Source organism: Pelodiscus sinensis, chromosome 2 (assembly GCF_052426305.1).
Source record: "Pelodiscus sinensis isolate ZL-2025 chromosome 2, ASM5242630v1, whole genome shotgun sequence".
NCBI lineage: Eukaryota > Metazoa > Chordata > Testudines > Trionychidae > Pelodiscus > Pelodiscus sinensis.
In genome coordinates this window covers 174,380,087-174,403,595 of record NC_143053.1, presented here as the reverse complement: position 1 = coordinate 174,403,595, position 23,509 = coordinate 174,380,087, and the positions used below count along the sequence as shown (strand labels likewise).

The 23,509-nt window shown below is 43.1% G+C and overlaps 1 protein-coding gene across 4 annotated transcripts in view; it reads right to left on the bottom strand.

The window, feature by feature from the left end:
- PDE1C (phosphodiesterase 1C) overlaps positions 1-23,509 on the bottom strand; it is a 439,666-nt gene that overhangs the window by 374,631 nt on the left and 41,526 nt on the right. For all 4 annotated transcript variants that reach the window (XR_016348931.1, XM_006124030.4, XM_089776557.1 and 1 more), the window contains exons 2-3: positions 17,811-17,861; positions 5,543-5,714 (exon numbers count right to left, since the gene is read on the bottom strand). Coding sequence is in view for 3 of the 4 variants with exons in the window: in XM_006124030.4 (XP_006124092.3) it covers positions 5,543-5,714; positions 17,811-17,861 (223 nt within the window). In the remaining variant the exon portion in view is untranslated. The remainder of the gene's footprint in view (positions 1-5,542; positions 5,715-17,810; positions 17,862-23,509) is intronic.

Sequence of the window (23,509 nt, the reverse complement as noted above, 5' to 3'; positions counted from 1 at the left end):
AGACAACACAGCCACTCATTTCTTCTTAAAAGGAGAATACCATTAGGGCACGTCTACACAGCAGGGCTAAACTCGATATAAGATATGCAACTTGAACTACACTAATTGCATGGCTTAAGTCAAAATAGCTTATTTCGACTTTGGGCACATCTACACAGCACTTATTTTGAAATAATAGAATCATAGAACCATAGAACTGGAAGAGACCTCAGAAGGTCATCAAGTCCAGCCCCCTGAAATAGAGCACTCTTTCCCTCCCCCCCCAACTTCCCTTACCCCTCATACAATGAGGTTTCCAGAAGTCTGAGTAAGAAGCCCATTATTTTGAATGTATTTCGAAATAAGAGGCTTGCTCTGTACATGTACAATACGTTATTTCTGAAATAACGCTGCTGTGTAGACATGTCTTTACACTGGCACAGGGGGAAAACGTCACAGTTTTCTATATCTGCTATGAGTACAATGGTTTGGCTCAGTAGCTATATATTACAAGACATTGAAAGAATCCTACTGTTGTACACAGTAAATTCAGACACCTTATTTTGCAGTCCATTGTTTGGGTCCCATCTTACTCTGGTGGGTCACACTAGGCTCCCTTCTGAACAAGGCATCCATGGAATGGCATGTAACAAACTCAACATAAAATAGGTGAGTAACAGGGATTGTGAGGCAAAACAGTCCTGCATTAATGAAAGTGCTGCTACAAAGCTGCCAAGCTATTACTGCCTGGTAGCAGGGATGATGACTAATAAGAGAGTACAGAGCTAAATGCTGCATTAGCTTCATGCTTAGGATAAGGATCACATGTAAGCTCATGGCTGTTGCACTCTCCCTCACTCGCGCCCTTTTTTACTCTACACGTGCAAGTAAGAGAGTGGGCGTGCAAGGTCTTGAGAAATACTACTGAGTTCAGGGACGGTGCTACGTATTAATCTAGTTTGTATCCATCCGTTTCCTGCTCTTCCACCCTCCGTATTGGAGCTTAACATCTGAGTGATGTGCAGGGATTTGTAGATCAAACCTGTTGTATATTTGTACCAGAATCAATGCCCAGACTTAGAAGTATAATGGTATAGTGGCCCTCCTGCTGTTTGGTGTGTATATACCTGGGCTTAATTTGTTCTGGGGCTTGCCAGGCCTGAGCCCTGGCATCTCTCGGCGTGACAGTTCAGAGCCCCAGCTCCTCTGGGCTTACCATATCAGTTATAAAATAAAAAACTGCTTGTGCCCCAGCACCTCTTTCATTACTAATTAACCACTGGGCAAAACTAGAGTCAAGCACATAGTACTAAAGCCCACTTAATCCCTTTTCAAGTGTTAGGTCCGTGGCGGTATGAAGCCAAATCAGGAACAATTAAGTGGCTGAGAAACAAATGTGCCTGAGACACACAAACATGGTTATAAAGGATGAAGAGGATCAGCCATACGGTAGAGAAGAAAGCCTGTGAGAATGGCTGTGGTTGGCCCCTGAAGCAGGAAAGCTTTGGGTTTTCCAAGATTTGAAGCTTCAGGGGGTAGCCGAGTTAGTCTGTTACAGGAAAAAAAATGGTCTGGTAGCACTTAGACTAACAAAACATGTAGACTAACAAAACATGTCGATGGTATCATAAAGCTTGCTTGCCTTGCACAAAGAGGAGGAAGAAATAGAATTCTTCTTTCTGTTTTGGAGGTAGGGTTACTCAGTACACGAGGGAGGGACAGCTTGGTCTTAGAGACCCTCACTCCATCTGAACTGATCCTCAACATAGGTCTTTTGAGGTGTATATTTATAGTGACAACACTGGGCTTTCCTTATTATCAATAATTCATCTAGCATCTAAAAAACACAAGTATACAACAACAACATCAAAGAAGAGAAGGCAACTTCTCCAACAAGAAAAGCCACCTTCCTCTGTGGATCGCTATTTGCTGCACCTGCAGTTGCTCACAATGGAAACAGCAGATAATGCCCAGATCTGAATGTGAGACTTTGAATTCTCATCAGCCCAAAGTGCTTCACAAGTGACTCCCAGGAATGACTCTTTCTAGAGGTACTAAAAAGTGATCAATATAGGCAAGTGTATGCATGAGGAAGATCTCAGCAGCTACTAAGCTACTAAGGTGCAAGTGGCACAGTTGTGCTAGGACCCACGAGACTGTAGACCCAGCATAGACTGTCCCACATCCCACCCATAAGATGGTTAGTGTTAGGCTAGCAGCACAGTGCTTCTGTCCCTTCCCTGGGGGATCTGAAGAGTAGGAAGTAGCCCCCCAGCCAGCCAGGCTTCCGGGGAAGCACTTGTGCCCCCTCTCCAGGGGCTCTGATGAGCAAAAAGTGCTCCCACCTTATTCCCAGCCACTCCCGACCATGGCATGGGTACAAGTGCAGCAACACAGCTCAGGCACTGAGCAGCCCTTGGTAGCACTGCCAATGCTATTGGGGCTGCAGCCCCCTGCCCCAGCAGCCACCTCACTCTGGGCTCTCACTGCATCTGCAGTTCAAAAGTAAGGAGGTCCTCCAGAAAACACAGGCTGGGACTGAAGGTGTTACAGAGGCCCCAGGTCCCTTTGTGGTTGAGTTGAGCAGTTCCAGGGGAAGGAGTTATGGGGATAGAGTGGGAGCAAGTCCCCAGCCCTAGAAGGAGGACTCCTAACCTACTGTTTCACCAGGGCCCTCTGGGGCCTTATTATGCCATTGAAAAAAGCCTGATAACCATTGTCCAATGTTCCTGTGCATAAAGATACAACCACTGTCAAATACATTTCATACTCTATCATATACTGTATACGTGAGCCTGCACACACAGGTACAGATTCAAGAAGATGATTGTTGTGAAGCAAAATCAAGCCACAGCACTCACTAATTTTCCATGCTACATAACAATGAGCACTGTATCTGCAACGAGACAGAATCCAGTGTGAGAGGGGTACTTGGAATTTTAATCTGAGGTAGGTACATATTTACACGAAAGATAGCAGCCACCAGAAGGAAATGCGACTCATTTGACACAGGGAGAGACATCTTCTTTTAACTACATCTGAATGAGATGGGATGGCCATGTATTGCTCTCTGCTCACTGACATTGGTGGTTCAACTGCTAGGAGAGTTAATGTATGTTATTGGTTAGAATAGTCACGCTACATTACAAGGCCGGCTCCTGCTCCCATTGAAGTCAATGGAAAGCCTGCCTTTGACTCCAATGGGAGTTGGAATGTTAACAGTAACATGGCATTCCCTTTCATAAATGCCTGCTACAGCCACCAACCTTCTAGTCAAGTGTGCCTAGACTGAACAACTGTTGAAGCACATTTCCTCCCCTAAATGGCAAGAGAGCTTTCTCTCTCCCTGGGTCTCCTCTTGTGTGTGGTTCAAGACCAAAGGAAAAGAATCTCATATTTGCTAGTTATCCATCAGCCACCAGACACACCCTGCATAACGAGACACCTGACGAATCACAAACAAGAGTGAACCCTAGAAGGTGCTGGCACCCACTGATAAATGTTGAGCCCCCTGAAGGATTTTAACCCACAAAAGTTAATTCAGCAACTTTATTCTGAACATATACCACGGCACAGTGATTTGTGAAAGCTATATGCTTAAGTAAATAATTCTCTATATACTACAACACAGTATTAACACCACACCAATGAATATAAAATATCAGAAATACTTATTAATTCTTTATTAAGCTTTTTTTACTTCCTCTCTGTGTCACCACCATGATATTTTCAGAGTTGATTTGACATATATCTTGTCATCACATTGTTCTCATTGTAGTTCTATTTTCACAGCACCTTTGAAACAAGTCCATGGAACATAAATTAAATATATGATTATGATAATTACCTCCCTGCCCCATGCCATCACTCTAAGTGCAACTTGGTAATAATCAAAATTTCCTGTCCACGTAATACATTTAATAGATGAAGTCCTGGGTACATTTAAGTAATTGAGTTTTACCACTGGCTTCAATGAGACTAGAATGTTATCCACTATCTTTTTGTTTTCAACTACTACAGTCACACACAGGTATATTTAGCACCAAACCTCCACTTCTGCTTAAAAGAAAGTACATGTGAATATGTCAAATGATACTGGAAAGGTTGGATTTAATTTTATGGCAGGCTAAATACAACACCACACGGTAAAGTAACTACACCCAGGGACAAATTAGCATTGTTCTGACATCTATAAAACCATTTACACAACATTTGGAGAGCTTTGTATCTGAACTACATTCTCCAACTCGTCATCTCTTTAATTATTGTACCTGGGATCATGCATACACTAAGAAACACCCCAATCATATAATCAGATCACACCATTTGAGAATCAGTAATTCTAAAAATATTTTAAAAATAATTAGAATAATATGAGTTACAGAAGTGTAAGGGTTGCAGTTGACCATGATTTCCTGTTAGTGAGAGTGTGAGAGAGGTGTGTGCATGTGTTTATGGGATCTTGGTTTGACAATTGATTTTTAAATACCAAAGACAAAATTAGGCTAACTTTGTTTGAAATATTTTTAAATCACAAAAGGTAGCTCCAGAGTCTGAAACATTCAACATGCATCACTACCTCATGACAGAATTACATCAAGGAAAAACTGACATGAAAAAGGATTATTCAAGTTATCAGGCAATCCTGGCAGGCTGTCTGAGATCAGTACTTGGGCAAAGGGCTTTAACAGGCATGCTAAAAACAGTGTTTACCAAGATCAATGTCAGTTTATACCATGGAGTATAATTAAAACCACAGGCTTTGCCCACAGAGACATTGCACCATACCAAAAGCAGTACCAGTCTGTACAAATATGTAATAGCTGTAATAGAGAACAATTTAAAAACAAAGCTCCAGAAGAAAAATAAACATTGTTAGGTACTGCTGTGCACTTGGCATGGAGATTTTGAAATTTCTATCAACTATCTACCCACAGGTACCACTATTCTATTTTAATGTATTTGGTTAGGAAAACTATAGTCAACAAAAGATGCTTCAAAGAAATGGTTGCCAAATGAACACTCACATGAATAAGCAAGTTGGAAGGAAGTACAATAATGTAAGTATCTTACATTTATGACAGCATAAGTCATCAGCATACCATTCCCTTTCCAGGAATCCTACTCCTTGACAAAATACATGAACGCCATATAGTTTTCAAGGCTTCAGATCAACAGACAAAAGACTCGGTTTGCTTCTCTCTCAGTACAGTATTTTATCTGTCTATGAAGTGCAAGGCTTCACCAGTACAACAGATTCACCTGACACCAAACCAATCTTCAAAAGCAACAAATTCTCTCCATAGACAATGTTGACTTTCTATTGCATTATATCTGTCTAGCCTATAATCTTGTAATGAGGTCAACAGAGTCTGAGAAATGAAAGTCAGCAACTTGAACAACCATACATATGACCCTCTTTCTTCAATCCTATTCAATACAAAGACACACCACACAGCAGAAGGTATCACTGTATTGCCTTCTTTAATCAAACCCACAGTACAGTCACCTAACTTAAGAGACCTAATCAAGGAAAAGTAACATATGTTTATGTCCATCAAACCTGAATGATGTTTTCACTAATGCATCTGGACTGTCCACTGGTGGCAGCTCATCTGCTAAGATTTCCTCTGGAGTCCTAGGATCATGAATGATGGTTGGCTTCTGCTTTTCTTTGAGATTACCGGTAAGCCCACCAATAAGGGTGTTCCACAGGCAGTTTTGTGACTTTGACCCTAGAGACAGAAAGAAAATGAATTCATCAGTGTGCAAAGCTGATTTTTCACCAGTGTGGAGAAAAAACCACAAGTTATGTTATTGCCAACTGATGCTCATGTGTTTGGAGCTGTATGTTTATATTCGGGGGGGAGGGCGGGGGGAGAAAAAAATATTACTAGATCAAGCACTAATCAATCTTTGTTACCGGAATGTCTCAGATATGAGAGCATAGGCATCACATAGGATTCTCAATACACATTGGTCTGCTATCCACCCACTTCACTGCCACCCAAAACCCTAAAAAAATAGCTGAAGTAGTGTATGACTTCTCTCCCACTGTGTATATGGGAGAGGGTTTCACCCTTCCAGTTCTTATCAAAACCAAAAGTACATGTGAATCCCCAGATGGCAAGAGAAAAAAAAAAGTGTAGCTGAGCTGCTTCAGTGTATGCCACGTTTAAAGGAATGTTCTCAATTAAATGCATTATGATTAGAGCTGGAGAGAAACTATTTTTCACTAAAGTTTCATTAAATATTTTTTTCAAAATTCCTTTTTGATGAAATTTTTATGTTCAGCTTTTATGCTGGCATATGGCCGATGGCAACATTCCTACTTCATCTCTACATTGCACAGAATGCCAAATAAGGGAATGACGCACCTAAACATGCTACAATTAGGCCTTTTGGTAAACAATAAAAAGTGAAAATATTATGACATTCCACCATCCCTTAAATGGCCACTGTGTTTTGCAAAAAGTTTAATTATTTTTAAAAAGGTCCTTTTTCAACAACAAAACCTTGTATATTAAAAATTTCCATTAGCAATCTTAGTTAAATGCAGCATCTGCTTCTTAAAACAATATAATTTGATCATCTCTTTCATTTCCAGATTTGTCAGTTTTTCACCAACATGAAATTCACATCAAGACATTTAAAAATCAAGAAAAAGATTTCAAGGCATAGCATTTCCCTATGTCAGATCTTGTCAGTTAAAACAAAATTGAGTACAATTTTAAAAAACTTGGACAAAACTATGGATGAAATCTTTAAAAATGCCTAACTAGCTTGTTCTTCTAACTTACGTAGACACTTTTGAAAATCTTATATCTATTACCATGCCAAAAACCTGTTATGTGGCAAATTTCAGATAGCATAGAATACTTATGGCTTAGTTAGCAAACCTAAGTAGAGTAGTTTATAACTGAAATTAGCTATAATACTGCCAACAAGCATCACACTATAATGATGAAGGATTAGCCCTACTGGATTTCATAGCATAAAAAAAAAACCCTCCTCATAATATCAAAACTGCTTCTGACCTTGCTCCAGAGGCTTGAAGCTACATGCAAAATTAAAATCTGAGAAGTAGGGTTCATACTAAAGTTTATGACTCACTTATATGGTACTGCTTTGTAAATTTCCAAGCATTCCTCTGCCATTCAGAAGCAAATTGTCCAGCAATCACGGACTAAAAAGCACATGACAACTAGCAGTTCTTAATTAGTCCTGACTGTCTGTCACTATAATACATAAAGTGGATAGTAAAAGATTGAATACAGCACTCTTGCCTCTCTATCTTCCAAGAGAATGTCACAGGGAAATACAGTATTAATATTAATGGCATCTGTTCCTGCATACAGAGGATGACACAGTTATGCTTTGTCGTTATTTGTCTTATCAAAGATGTATGCTGTTTTCACCCAGGAAAAGTGGTATCAGGCTCAATCTGTGGCAACTAATTCAGAAGATAAGAGCCTGACAGGAAGAACAACACCCTCCCCTCCCTCCGTTCTTTGGCTCAGATTTGTCAGTTTACCCAGGGGAGCTCCCCGACCCATGTGTTTGTCAGTCAGCACGACATACAACTTCCTAGGATATAATCTCGCTAAAGCCAGAGCAATATCCTTCTTCAATCATGACTGCTCAGGGAGGGGGGAGGAGCGCTCCCAGAATCAGGGATGTGTGGCAGGCACCCACTGAGAAAATCACTTGGGCCCTCTCCAATCTGAAAATTCTTCATCGGACAAGTCTCATCCCATGCTATCATCTGAAGAGGAAAACGGATGCTTCAATTATAAGCTCTTTGGAGCGGAGACTGCCTTTTTGTTCTGTCCCTGCATGGCACCTAGCACAATGAGTTCTAGCATGGGTAGGCACCTAACTATCCCAATTTTCAAAGGGTACTAGCCATCTAATTGCCATTGGTGCCTAAGGTGACATGTCAGGCCAGATGAAGGGCCTGGAATAAAACCCAAGTGTCCTGAGTCCCAGTCCAGCACTCTATTCACTAGATCACACTGCCCCTCAAACATGCCTAGCCTATAGTTCTTCATTAAATCACTTGTCTCTAGCACTGGACATTGCAGATCTGAAAATTCAACTGTGTTTTCATGAACAGAGTTTGGCCTCCAGTCCCTTCTCTCCTACATGAGCCCGCAGAAACTCAGTGTTGAACTTTACATTACAAATCACTTTCATAGCAATCTAGTAGAACAAGAAAAACAACAGCTTAACAAACAGCTCCAAAAAGAAGGGGAAACTGAATTATGAGAGAAGAAACTTATTAAAACCAGAAACATTTAAACAACAGCTGGAAAAATAAAAGTTGCTAAAATTTACTGCACATTGTTTCCTTTCTTTCTAAAGCTGCCTGCCAGTGGTAGGAATCCATCTCTTGCTGTTTATATCTAGGATTAGAAACTCTAGAGTCTGATGAATTTCTATCAAGATCAACATTGTTGGAGTAAGCCAACCATTAAAACAAATCTAATTCACTTCGCTAGAGTGATGAAATGCCATGTCCACCCGCTCTAATTGACTGCTCAGGCTATTCATTATACATAAACAATTAGGCTTAGGTGAACTGCAGACAGCAAAGGGTTGTTTTCCCCTATGGCTCTTCATGGGCAGACATCTGTCGGAATCTTTCAGCTGTCTGAAATGCTGAAAGTTAAGCCTTATGGATTTAACTCCCTATAGCCACAAACACAACTGTTCAAAGCCTGATGGTGCAACACTACTTTGTAACAAAGATGGCATGCTGAGATACCAACTATTGCAGCAATAAGCAACAACTTCCCAATAGTAGCTGAGTGCCAAACATCCCTCCATAAAATGAGACTTGACATTTTCAAACAGTGCCAATTTTAGTACTTTTAGAACAAATATAACTTAACTCCTCTTTCATTTCAATCTGTTCACAAGTGTAAGTTCTTCATTAGAAAATGTTTTGCCTTCTTTTCCTTCATTGTACATCAGATAAGCATTGCATTGCTATGAAAGATCACACTACAGAGTTAGTTGTGAAAGCAATATTATCACAAATAGATGATACCAGTCATAAATCTGACTGGCAGAGGTTCATGTACTCCACTAACATTGTTATACTGCATGCTTAACTATGTAGGTACATATATTTATAGCAACTGGGCCCTACCACTCTCCCCAAGCATTTAGACAATTTTTCCTTGTTGTTCTTGCATCAAAGCCTGTAAGAGAAATGTGGGGCTGGACAAGGTGGTATGTCTTTGGATAGTGAGTATCTTGTATCTAGCTGTGTGCAAGCCTGAAGAACATACTGAGGGAAAAGTTACACTGAGGCACTAACTAGGGTTGTACATGCAGGGTGGAATTTTTAAAAAGCACACTGTGTGTTGGCCCAACTCTGCTCCCTTTGAAATCAATGGAAATTTTACCATTGACTTAAAATGGGAGCAGAGTTAGGCCAGCACTGACTAGTTAAAAAAAACCACACCCTTTATTCTAAATGTGGTATGGTTAGTGATCACCTCTCTCTCTTACAGTAGTATATTCATTGTGTTCATAGGTCTAGCTCCTAGAAAAGGTACTCTGTCTCTCTCTATTCATTGTCAGCTTTGTCATGGCTGTTGTGCTAGGTCCTGGTCAAAGAGAAAGAGAGGCAATCTCTCAGATTACTAGGACCAGTCTTGTGAAGTTCTTTTAAAAAGACACTGCATTCAACCAGTAGTTAATGCAGAGAATGGGTGATAAGTTCACAAAGGACTGTATTGCTAAGCAGTTGGATTGTTTCACGGTGTACAAATTAAAGACCGCTCAGTTTGTATGCAGCTTACATTTCTACATATGCATTTCACTAATCAGCTCTGAAGGCCATGAAAAGGTTATCATCAGGGCCAGATTCTGTGTCTAAACAGAAAAAAGTCACAATTTTCTGGCCAGATGCAGGTGGTCAGTGGCCTTATTTGTTTTTCCTCTGTTATGCATAGGTCCTGAACTCAAAGCCTACATTTGAACATCCCCCAAATCTGAGAAATTGCAGATCCAGATCCACACTTCCAGAGCTGATATACAAAGCTGAATCTAAACATGACTAAAGTTGCTGCTTTGAACCCATCTGTAACAACCCCACATTATTTCAGTTGTTCTTCAATTCACAGTCCTTGAAAATACTGATTTTTATACCACCCAGCTAAGATTTTTTTTCTGGACTGCTCTGTGAGTTCATTTAAATTATGGCACCAATCAGGAAATGTGAGATGAATTATAGTGTTATTACTACCTCTCTAGAACATTTGGGTCCACCTGATCTTGCAGCAGACACAGACAATTCCTGCATGATAGATCTCTCTATTTTTGCTAACTGTTCTAGCTCTAGGTTTCCGTCACATCCTTGTAGAAGTCATTGCCTTACACTACTGCTAATGAGGGATAATTATCACCAAACTGGTTGAGTCTTTGTAACTGGAGCATAGCTACTAAATAATAAGCTCAAACTTCTACCAAAAGGGTCTTTTTCACCCCTTTAACTAATTTACCCGGATCCCATTTGATGTCACTATGACTATTGTCCAAAAGAACTAAACTGAGTTACTGACTATGTTTTATTAATATTATTCTACAAGAGCCAGTAAGTGGCTTTGGGAACTACAAAGCTCACCTAACAGGGTAAGGAAGCCAGTGATTGCATCAGACGCTCCTATTCATGGAACTTACCTGAAAGTCATGAGCTGGGTTAGAGAATTAAATTCAGTGGGTGACATCACTAAACATGTGGCCTGATTGATTTGTCCAAAACTATGGCAGAACAGGAACAGACCCCAGTTTTCCTGAGGTTAAGCCAATGTTTTATACACAACCATTCTTGGCTTCATAAATCATGTTATTATTGATGTCTAGTTTTATATTGAAGTGCCAGCTCAGCCCCAACTGTCATAACTTATGCTGGCCCCAGTAATAACAAAATAGTGCAGCCTAAATAAATGATATCCCCTTAACACAAAGCTCAGCCTCCGGTGGTATTTGGATAATAATCTAAATCCCAGAGCATGCCTTTTTACCAATCATCAAGAACAAAAAGACATTTTTTGAACTTCTCTCTCAAACTTCCATGTTTTCATCTGCTTTTCTTTGTAGTTTCATTACCATTTGCTAACTTAAAGCTCTGTTGTTCACAGATTTGGGAAGAATAAATCTGAAATCAGAGTGACAGGCCAGAACAATTAATTATTTTCTTTCTTCAGGTTAGCCAGCAAGCTTTTCTGAATACGTAGCAATCTCTCTAAATCTATACATTTGATATGATTTTGTTACATGGTTCATCTACACAGTGTACAATATGCTTTGAGTGCCCTCATGTGACAGAGTGGGAATATTGCACTGCAGAATGGCATTCCCTTATTGAGCACAATAAAAGAAAATACACTCCAACCAACATGCATGTAAGTGACCTTAAAATTCAGATGTATTTCTTTTTTAAATTGACACTTAAGCTTTGTGTTCTCGGGTGCTTATTTGCATGAGCAAAGACAGGTTTGGCACATTCAGTGTGTGCTCTATATGCTAAGCTAGCAAAAGTTTTAAAAGAAAAAAAAACTGAGTAAGAGATCGGTTTTCTGAAGGTGTTACCCATACTAAGGGTTGTGCTTGCCCCTGTATGTTAAATGTTGCTAAATGATGGACCTTATTAATAATCACACAGCAGCATAAAATTATATGTAGTGGATATGGAATATTCCCATTAGGCCATATAATCATCTCCATTCTATTTTTCAGTTCTTTGTCCCATCAAGCTTTAAACAGTCCATCATGAACAGATGGACCACACTGAGAATGCCACACTTAGGGCAGACTGCAAGAGACAGGACAGACAATTCCAAAAAATTGTGTTTTATTCTATAACTGGATTAATCAAACCAGTAACAAAACAGCTTTTGTAGTATACCACAGAAAAAAAATACAGTTCCCAAGCATTCCAGCTCATGACTCCCATCTAGCCAGCCAAAGTTCAATATAGCGAGGAATTACTGAAAACCTGATTCACTATTCATGAGGTTCACCTATCCCAAAGGACCGGACACTTAATCTCATGTCAATATGACTCTGAAATTTTGAACAATAATCATGCTGATGCCAATTCTTTAATAACTAAAACTAAAGGTTTAATAATAAAAGGGAAAAAGTTGCAAGTGGTGAAAAGATCAATATAGATACAAATATTGGATAAAATCCTTAGATTAGTTTCATAGTACAGATGGTGGGACTGCGGATTTGTAAAACTTTTTCTGGAACAAGTTTAAAAGGTTAGAGTCCAATTGGCAGTCCAAGTGCAGAATCTATTTATAAATTCTTCCATGAGAATTCCAGGATGATCCAGAGTAAACCTGGAGACCTCAGTCTTATGCTTGGACTTTTCTCTGTTAAGCTTTAAGCAGACATGAAAGGGCAGAATCAGGTCCAGGGCTTTCTTTTAAAACTCTCTAGCAAGCTAACAAGCCTCTTCTCACAGCAGGACTTTCCTCTAAGGAAGAAAAGGCAATGATTCGTGGACCACTGCTTCGAAGCTAATCTTCTATTTCCTGTGCATAAACAGGTAAAGTAATGCATTCATTCAAGAAGCAATGGGCTTAAATTGCAGCAAGAGAGGTTGAGGTTGGACATTAAGAAAAACTTCCTAACTGTCAGGGTAGTTAAGCACTAGAATAAATTGCCTCTAGGGAGGTTGTAGAATCTCCATCACTGGAGATTTTTAAGAGCAGGTTAGACAAATACCTGTCAGGGGTGGTCTAGATAGTGCTTGGTCCTGCAGTGAGGGCAGGAAATTAGAATTGATGACCTCTTGAGGTTCTTTCCAATTCTAATATTCTATGATTCATGTAAGGCAATTAGCCAGTGCTTTATTATAGCATAAATACTTAAGCTGAAGACAATGCAGATAGTATTATTAGTTTCCTATAGTATCTTGCATCTTTGATCTTAAGGTTAACTGAACCACATGCATAATATAAAGCAATTAAGACATGAAGGGGAATTAGCATCTACAAACTAATCTAGTTAAATTCCTAACAAGATACAGATAAAACCAGACAAATATACTTGGATTCTACCCTTGATTTCTATTATTACAAATAAATGGGTTAATGATTGCTGGTGTAATGCATCTCTTTGAAATTCACATACAGATAGATTGTCTAAATAACATTTCAGTGCCTCTTATTAAATTGTTATCGGTCATACACAGGTTGGCTGAATGTCAGTGTCACACCTATGTGATTAAAATTCTCCTAGTATTCCAAGGAAGTTATTCCATCAACTAAAAAATGTTTTTGTTTGGGATTCATATCAAGTTTTTGTTTTGTGTGTTTGTGTTATCATAAACTCTGAGGCTACAACTACACAATAGAGTTTTTGTGCAAAAATGGCCGTTTTTGTGCAAAAATTCGTGGAGCTTCCACATCTCAAGCACGATTTTGCGCAAGTAAATCAACAGAACAAAGGAGTTTTTGCAGTGTAGGTATTCCTCTTTCTATGAGGAATAATTCCTTTTTGCACAAGAGTTCTTGCGCAAAAAGGTGTGTGTGGATGAGCAACAGGGTTTTTGCACAAGAAATGGCATCCAGGAAAAAAAACAGGTGGCCTCTTGGCCACTCCACCCAAGGTAATCGGAACTCTATAGTTCCTGTCTGCTGGCCCCTCTTAAAGCTTCAGGCACCCTAGACAAGGAAGGTGCAGAGAGCAGGTCCCTGAACCATGTGGCTCTGTCTCGCTCCAGAAATGGCAAAGCAGCAAGCGCCCCGAGACCCACCCCTGGCCTTTCTAGGAAGCAGCCTCCCCCTGCAGGGGGACAAAAAGGTGCGCCCTGATCTGGTCTGGCCCAGAGATAGTGACCCTTCTGGAATTGTGGGGTGAGGAGTCGCCGCTCCAGGATCCCTGGGCCAAGCATCAGAACCCACAGGTTTTTTGCGTATGGCTGTATCCCTGGCTGAGCGAGGTAACCCTGCCCAGACCATGGAGCAGGTCTGGGCAAAGGTGAAAGAACTCCGTCGGGGTATCTCAGGGCCACTGAGCGCAGCATGCACTCAGGGGCAGGACCCCACACCTGCCCCTATTATCAGGAGCTCCATTACATCTTGGGGGGAGGGGAGACATCTTCCCCTCCACCCCCCATCGTGGTGGACTCCAGCCTTGACACCCCAATTGCTGCTCGCCCGGAGGTTGCCCCAGATGATGAGATGGGGGGCCAAGGCCAGCCCCAGCAGGAGCCAGGGATGGTGACCCTGTCCCTGGAGCCAGTGAGTGCCAACCAGGACATCTCCCAGGCCTCCTCAGAGTCCTGGGAGGGATCTTCAGGTGAGTTGTCACACACACGGACAGGGCGGGGGAGGCAGGCACACAGGGAGCTGGGGGCAAGTGTTGTTTGGGCTGCTCGGGCAGCACATGGTGCTGCAGTTTGGGCACATGCAGCCACGTGCAGTAGGAGGGTGCAGCACATGGACACAGCAGGCAGCCCCTGAACTCGCCCGGGATCCTGCTGCCAGGCTCAGGGGAGGGCACACACATCCTGCCCCCAAGGGGATGGGGGGGTGCACCCAGCTGGAAGCAGGCTAGCCACAAGGGCACAGGCACGACCCCAGACACACCCAGGAGTGCTGCCCACAGGCATGCCTATGCATGTGAGGCAGCAGCTTCTCCCATTTGATAGCCCAGCGAGCCACAGCTGTGTATGCAGACCCTAGGGAGGGCCAGCCTGCTCACAGCTCCACTCCCACCCATGAGGGATCCAACTGTGGCCGGACACTGCCTGGCTGTGGTGGGGTGTGTCTGTTGTGGGGGGGAAGCGGGCAGCACAGTCCTCTGGGCACGTCAGGGCCTCTGAGACACAGAGCATGCTATGCAGGCCACACATGGCCTAGCACCCGGGACATCCCCCTCATGCGGGCAGCGGACTGTTGCAGTCGCCGCTCACAAAGGAGGGCACAGCCTCAGGGAATGTGTGTGCAAGGACGACTGACGGCCTCTCCTTTTGTCTGGCTGTAGAGAACACACAAGCCAGGACAGAGGACCCAGCCACACCACCGCAGCCACCTGCCAGAGTCCAGGGAACCCACGGACGAGCCATTGCCCATCCGCCTGCCCACCCTGATATGCCTCAGATCCCTCCCCATGCTTTGCCTCTGCTCCATCCCCTAGCAATACCCATGCCTTCTCCCCAAGTGATGCCTGTGGCCCCTCCTCCTGCCCCCCTACCAACCTTGACCCCACTCTAGCCCCCCCCCTCCTGCTCACTCCTTTGTGGCCCCCAGACCCACACAACCCCGAAGAGGTCCCCGCACCTGAGGCGGCACAGCAAGCTGCCCCACTACTCCTCCCAGTCCAGGATCCCCCTCCCCCTGCCCACCTTTTCTTCATGTATAATCAATAAAGACTGCTTTTGTTGGAAAGCAAACAGGTGTATTTATTGGGAGGTCAGGGAAGGGGCAAGGGGGGGGAGTTAGAGGGGGAAGAGAAAGAGCTGAAAAGCAGAAGCCACTGTTGGGGAGGCCCTGAGGAGAGTTTCTGGGGGGCCTGAGAGAACCTCTCCCTCAGGGCCTCCATGATGCGCACCCCAGCCTGATGGGCCTGGCGGGTGGCAGCTGTATGGGGTTGTTCAAACGCTCTGCCCTCGTGGCCTGTGTCTGCCCCCCACCCTGGGAGGAAGGCCTCCCCCTTGCGCTGTACAATATTGTGGAGAACACAGCATGCTGCCACCACCTCAGGGATATTTTGCTCCCCAACGTCCAGGTGGGTGAGGAGGCAACGGAAGCATGCCTTGAGGCGCCCGAAGGTGCACTCCACCTGCATCTGGGCTCGGTTTAGGTGGGCATTGAAAAGGTCCCTGCTTGGATCAAGGTGGCTGGTATATGGCTTCATTAGCCAGGGCATGAGTGAGTATGCTGCATCCCCCACTATGCGCACTGGCATGTTCTGGTCACCCACCGCAAAGTCCCAGAAGGGGAAAAAGGTGCCCACTTCAAGCTTGGCACACAGGCTGGAGTTCCTAAAAACTCTGGCATCACGTGCCCTGTCTAACCACCCCACATAAACATTTGTAAATTGGCCCTGGTGATCCACCAGGGCCTGCAGGACTACAGAAAAGTAGCCCTTTCTATTAATAAACTGGGCTGCTTGATGGTTCAGGATGTGGATGGGGGATGTGCATGCCATCAATGGCTACCCTGCAGTTGGGGAACCCCAGAGCAGCAAATCCAGCCATGGCTGCGTCCAGATCCTTGAGACGGACAACTCTGCACAGCAGTAGAGAGTTGATGGCCCCGACGACCTGCAGAAGGAGACAAAGAAACACACAAAACAAAGACTGAGAGAGAGATGCGTGAGAGCCCTTGGAAGGTGCCCAACCCCCTGCCCTCTGCCGCCCCTCCTCCAACTCCTCAGGAGCTACCCCCTATGAGCCTGTGCACCCACCCAGCAGCAGGGCTGTGTGAGGGCAGAACGGCACAAGCCCAGGGCTTTTCCCCCACCCCCACTCCACCCCATATAGTCCCCAGCCTCCCTCTCCCAAGGGTCCCCCTTATCCAACACCCTCCCCGCCGTGGGCAGGGACTGCAGCCTGCAAGCTCCTTACCTGTATTAGGAGGGCCCCGACGGTGGACTTCTCCACCTCAAAGTGGTTGGCCACCAAAGCAGTAGCTGTCTGGGGTGGCCAGCTTCCAGATGACGATGGCCACCTGCTTCTGCAGGGGGATGGCAGGCCGCAGGTGGGTGTCGTGTCTCTGGAGGCTGGGTGCGAGCCAGGCACAGAGCTCGAGGAAGACAGCCTTGCGCATGCGAAAGTTGTGCAGCCACTTCTGGTTGTCCCACTGCTCCATGACCAGCTGTTTCCACCAGTTCAAACTGGTCTCTAGTCTCCCAAGCCTTCTGTGTATGGTGGGGTGTGGCAGCCAGACTGGAGCATCTGCAGCCACACCGAGGGTGACGAGAAAGAGTTCAGAGTCCATGTCCAGCAGGAACATGTAGGCAGCTGGAAGCTCCATAGGGCAGCTCCAGCTCCATGGCACACACCAAGGAAAAAAGCTGTGGCGTCCCCAAAAAGAACAGGGCAACCACAGCAGACACTGCTGAAGCTTTGCTGTCCCTCAACAGAGTTCCACAAGCAGGCAGCAGAAACAGAGAAACAGCTGTCTGGGAGGATCCCTTTAAGCACTTGTCTCTGCAGGGCTCCGGCAACAGCACTCAAGAGTAACTGGTGACCTAAAGCCCAGCTAGAACTGGTTCTGGGTTGCTTTTTATGCAAGGGAGCGTCCAATGAGTGTGGACGCTCTCTTTTGCTTTTGAGTGTGGACACGATCTTGCGCAAGATCTTTTTGTGGAAGATCTTTTCTGCAAAAACCTTCTTGCGCAAGAAGCCTGCAGTCTAGACATGGCCTGAGTATATATGACAAGAGATGATGAAAGACTTACTGGTTTGGTTAAAAAGCATTCTTGCAATATTATGTTGGCTCTAGCAGGCTTTGGATCAGGCTCTAATGGGTGTCTTTCCATTGACTTCAGTGGACTTTGGATCAGAACATTATCAAACATCTGCATTTTTATAACAAAAGAGCAACTTTAAATAGGAAGGTAGCCCAGAGGTTTAACATTTCACCTGCTCTGAAGGAGGAATTCCATTAAAAAAATCACTGTGTTCTTGTAACAGACACTTCCTGCAAGATCAGAGGGAGCTCTAAGGCTTCAGAACTCTATATTGTAATGTAAGATGGTATGCCATGACTGGCAGGTGCTATGAAGATTTACTAGAGCTGCATTTCAATGCTGCTTAGTAGGTGTAGAAGTGAATGAGTTAAAAGTTGGTTACTTACGAGAAAATCTTGAAAGTGGTCGTGCATTTTTGTCACCAGTCTCATTTGCAACTGAAAAGAAACAAATATTATATTAAAATGTATGTATGTATTATACTAGTATTTTCGTTAACATTAGGCAATACCCGCAATTTCACAGCTCTGAAAAATGCAACATACACTATGAAATAATTCCTTCCCCAGGAAATCCAATCTTCTCATGCTGCTAGGAGTACCCAGTTGGGGCTCATAGCTGCTAATTTGGGCCAGGCTGGGGAGGGACAAGAGATGTACTTCCCCTTCATGGCCAATCTCAATGAAGAGATCAGACCCACCTCCAGAGACAGGGCAGAAGTGAGGGTGGTATGCAAAGAAAAGTGTCCTTTTATGAGGATATTTGTTCCATATGGCTTCCTCACTGGTCTGGAAATACCCCAGTGAAAACGATCTTTCTGTTATAGAATCATACACAAAACAAATTGCTACAAGAAAACAGTTCCATAAGTTTCCACAAAGTCAACACGCAGTACACTGGAACAAAATCTTTTTAAAAAAATCCAATTTCATCTCAAGTCTCCCCTCTTCTTCTCAAGTCTTCTAATATTTATCAACACTAGGCTACCATTTGCTCTCAGTGTTTAGAAAGATTACACTGGACTCTATAGGCAATGCTGCAATTCTCAGATTAACCAATAGATGGTGATATTATTATGAACTACACTATATATAATCCCTTCCATCTGATTTTCAATCCTTCTCAGTAAAGGTACAAGTATAAAAACTAGGTGATAAGCACAAGGGAACTTGTTGTGGCATTTCTAATGAAAACTTTGCTGCAAAGCTTCCAATTATTCTTCTTAAAGAACAAGCATGGGAGGAGCAAAAGAGAGCAGTATGCTGCATGCAGAAAAGATCTCAGATTTGTTTAGGATTTGCATTTAAAATGGAAGGAGATGAGGAGTGGAGAGGAGCTTTGTCCTTTTTTATATAGCTTTATAAAGTATGAAATTCTCAGAGTTTCCCCCCCTCATTTGCTTTCTACAGTGAAAATTCCAGTCTGGTTTCCCATATTCTTCCTGAAAGACACTCTGGAGAAGTGATGAACTGGAAGGTTTGGGCCATTACAATCATTATGCAAATGAAACCTTTGTAACTGAGAAGGGATTTTTCTCTCCAGCGTGTTTGAAATACTTTGGAGTTTGTTTGTTTTATTAGGGATTTCTCTTCACTACCACTCTGCAGTAGCATGGATGCAGCATGTCTACTGAAAATGTGCTATCCTAGCAGGAAAGTGCTCTTCTATCAAGCTAACTAGTCCACCTCAACTTGAGGCAGAAGTTGTATCAGCAAGAGAGCATCTTCCACCAACATAATGTGGTATGGGCACACTTTAAGTCGATGCAACTTACATTGCTCAGAGGGGTGTTTTTTTCACGCCCTGCCTGAGCAATGTAACAACATTGATGTAGGTAGTGTAAACAAGCCCTAAAATAATTAGCTCAAAAACCTGACCAAACACTTGGGGAGAAAGTACATCTTTATTAATTGAATGGGGGGAAGAAGTAGAGTTTTAAAGGGCTGAAAAAGTAAGTCAGCTTTCACAGAGATCGCTTGTATTTGTAGCTCTGTGTTACCATACATCTCCTTTAAGTCTGTTTCTCTTTAGACACATCCTTTCCTCGACTACAACCTACCCCTTTTTATGTTGTGTTCTGAGGTTATTTTTAAACCAAGCATAAGCCTTGGGCAATTCAAATGAAGAACTAATTTTCAAATGATGTGATCAATTACTCTAAAAATTAGCCCCTAAAATACTGAATGCTCATTTGGACACCTGAAATAGGTAACTGGACACCTAATCAGAGGCTTCCATGTTTTAAAACATTGGAGTGTAATGGACTGTAGCTAAGAATGAGGTTTGAAGTCAAAATTGCCCCCCTTTTAACATATTATTAATGCTACCACTACAACAATAAATTCAAAGCAATTTGGAGAAAGTCCCAAAATGACACTACTAAACTGCTACAGCTCACATAGAAAATAACAAAACATATGGCATATTGGGGTCTAGTCTTCATTCATATGCCTGAAAGCCATTAACATTCATGTATCAGAGAGGTAGGCATGTTAGTCTGGATCTGCAAAAGTGACGAGTCCTGTGGCACCTTATAGACTAACAAATGTATTGGAGTATAAGCAAATTTGACACCATCAGTTTAGGATTAAACAAAGACTGTGAATGGCTAGCCAAGTACAAAAGCAGTTTCTCCTCTCTTCGGCTATGTCTACACTGGTGGCTTCTTGCGCAAGAAAACATCCACACTGCCATGTGGGAGATGTGCTTTTGCGCAAGAGCATCCATGGCAGTGTGGATGCTCTCTTGCGCAAGAAAGCTCCGATGGCCATTTTAGCCATCGGGCTTTCTTGCGCAAGAAATCCCTGCCGAGCGTCCACACTGCCCTCTTGCTCAAGAGCTCCTGCGGAAGAGGGCTTACACCTGTTAAAAAAAGAGCGTAGCTCTTGCGCAAGAAGCCCTCTCTTACCACGCCGTACTGTAAATTTCCTTGCAAAAGAGCAGGCGGGCAGTGTGGACGCTCTGCGGATTCTTGCGCAAGAATGGCCGTACTTGCGCAAGAAGCTGTGAGTGTAGACATAGCCTTCATGTTCACACCTCCATATCAGTTGCTAGAAGTGGGCCTCATCCTCCTTGACTGAATTAACCTCATTATCTCTAGCCTTATTCTGGCCTGCATAATTATACCTGCCTCTGGAAATTTCCACTACATGCATCTGACAAAGTGGGTCTTTTCCCACGAAAGCTTATGCTCTGTTAGTCTATAACAGTGTTTCCCAATTTTATTTGGCCACAGAACCCCTCGAGTTGCCTTATAAAAAACAAAACAAAACAGCCCCTGCCGCATTTAGTTGAGCAAAAAAAAAAAAAAAGTTCTCACCATGCCCTGTTTCTTTAACAGGGGGTGGGGGAGTGCCGGCTCTTCGCAGAACCCTTGCTTTTGCTTCGCGGATCACCAGAGTTCCCCGGAGCATCAATTGGGAAACACTGGTCTATAAGGTGCCACAGGACTTCTTGTTGCATTAACATTCATGAGAGCAATGCCCACCCAAATGGTTTGAAAGTTCCCAATAATCTCCTCTCTAAACCTACTATGCAAATCATAATATATTATTTATATAATATTTTATTATACAAGAGTGACATTGACAAATGATGGCAGAGGGACTCCTATTCAGTGTGTGAAATCCTAGCCCTGCATTCATTGGCAAAACTCCCAGGATTTTACCCTCTGATTTTTACTTTACTTTGTATTTTTTATTCTGCTGTGTCAGGATGGTTGGTCCAGTGGTTAGGGTACTAGCTGAGGACTTTGAATACTCTGTTTCAAGTACCTATTCTGATACTGATTTACTACATGGCCTTGAGAACATCATTTAGCCTCTCTGTGCCTCAATTCCCTATCTGTACAAGGGGGATAACAATACTCCACTACTTCACAGGATCATTGTGAGGATAAATACGTTAAGATCTCTCTGGAGATATTTAAGAACAGGTTAGATAGACATCTGTCAGGGATGGTGTAGACGGAGCTTGGTCCTGCCTTGAGGGCGGGGGGCTGGACTCGATGACCTCTCGAGGTCCCTTCCAGTCCTATTATTCTATGATTCTATGATTCTAAGATTGTGAGATGCTCAAATACAGTAATAAGGGAGGGCCACTTAAGTACCACAGATAAATAGAAGCGGAATGCCTATAGATGCATATCATATCTATTCTGCTCACTCCCCTGCAGGCATAGAAGTCTTTTAGTTGCAGAACCATTTCACAAGGAAGGAAGGAGGAGAGAGGATTTGGGGATATCACTAAATGGGTGTACACTACCGTAGGGCCAACCATTCATAGTGTCCCTTTTTCTAGCCCAAAATATCAAAACAGACATTTAGGGCCAGATCTTTAGCTGCTGAAAGTCAGTGTAACTCTACTGACTACCGGACAAATACATCAATTTACAGCAGCTTAGAATGAGGGCTTTAGATGGTTCAAAAATATTTGTTATTCAACAGATTATACGGATATAATTCTGCCTATGGATGTATCACAATTGAGTTAGCCCTGTGACTATCACTTCCACTACAATGCTATTCATATTGCATGGTAGTATTCTACAAAGTGACTGGAAACGATGGTCACATGGCTTGTTTTGGTGCCTAATAGATTATATGTGAGTGGAAGGCTTTCGAGGTGGTTTTACATAATTAATGCAAAAACTCATAGCATTTCCCTTGTGCTGACCTTCAATTCCAGTCCCAAAGTTGTTTTTGTACTAAATTGTGTACATCTATACTTGTTCCTTAACTTCTGCATTCTACTCCGGAGATGGTTAATCAGTGCTCACTTTAGTATTACCTATTGTACAGCTGGCTGCTGCATTCTAATGGAGGGAAGGCATACTGGGCCCTGGTTGCACAGTTTATGTAGGGCTGCATGATCAGGCAGGCACTTGGGGCCAATTAAGAGCTTGCCAGAACCAGCAGGCTAATCAGTGTACCTGAAGCCCCTTAAGGCCTGATGGGCTATTCTGCCCTCCCTGAAGGGAGGCCTTATAAACAAGCCCTCCCTTCAGGGAGGGCAGAATAACCCAATATCTGAGAGGGAGAGGTTTTCCAAGTGAGAGCTAAGATCTGCAAGTAAGGTAGAGTACCATGGAGGAGCAGGACAAGCTTGTTCAGGTACCAGAGGAAAGGTACTGGGAGGGATCATTTGGGGACTGACCCAGGAAGTAAGATCCACACGGAGTAGAAGAAACCTTGTCTGTTGCTGCTGCCTTAGGGTCCCTGGGCCAGAACCTGGAGTGCTGGGCAGGCCTGGGTTAGGGTCTGCCTGAGAGACCAGGACTCTGAAGGGGTTTTCACCCCAAACTGTGGATTAGCCTATGGTGAGTATGGCTCAGTAGGCTGTGGCCCTTGCCTCTAGAAAAGAAGAGACTGCATGGAAGGTCACAGCGAGCCTCTGAGGCAAACACTGTCTGCCAGAAATACAGAACCCTCAGGACACAGCCAGAGCTTTGCCACACTATGTAGTTTATAAAGCAATTTCTTCAGGAAGAAAAAGCAGCTATAGACAATAAATGTACAATAACTCCTCATTATAGTAAATATTGGGCTAACATTCCCCTAACTGTGATCATCTATCTTAATGGACAGCAACGCTTCAGTTCCATTCAAAGTCCCTCCATATCTAAAGTACTGTATAATGTAACCACCCATCACAATGGCCACAAGTTGTACCCTTTCTGGTTGTTATTATTAAAATAGCAAGTGTATTATAGGCAGTTTATTCTCAGACTAAAATAGACTAATCAAATATGTGCACTGTATACCAGTTGAAGTATTAAGTCAGTTCTCAAATTAGTTATATTTGTCCAGTGAAGTTCTCTATTTTCTTTTTCAAAGTAGTAGCAATTGCACCATTATGCCACCTCAAATCAATCAAGCTGTCAAATGTTCTTTGTCAAATATCTCTAGTACAATTCAATCTGTAGTAATAACTCACTAAGACTGACAGATGAAGACAACTGTATATCTTTCCCACTTTGCCATTTGACAAATGAGATGCCCCCCCAAAAAAAGCCACAAATCACTTCTTTAATCAAAAACTAAACAGAAATATTAGTAACACAGTGCTTTAGATAAAACAAGAACAC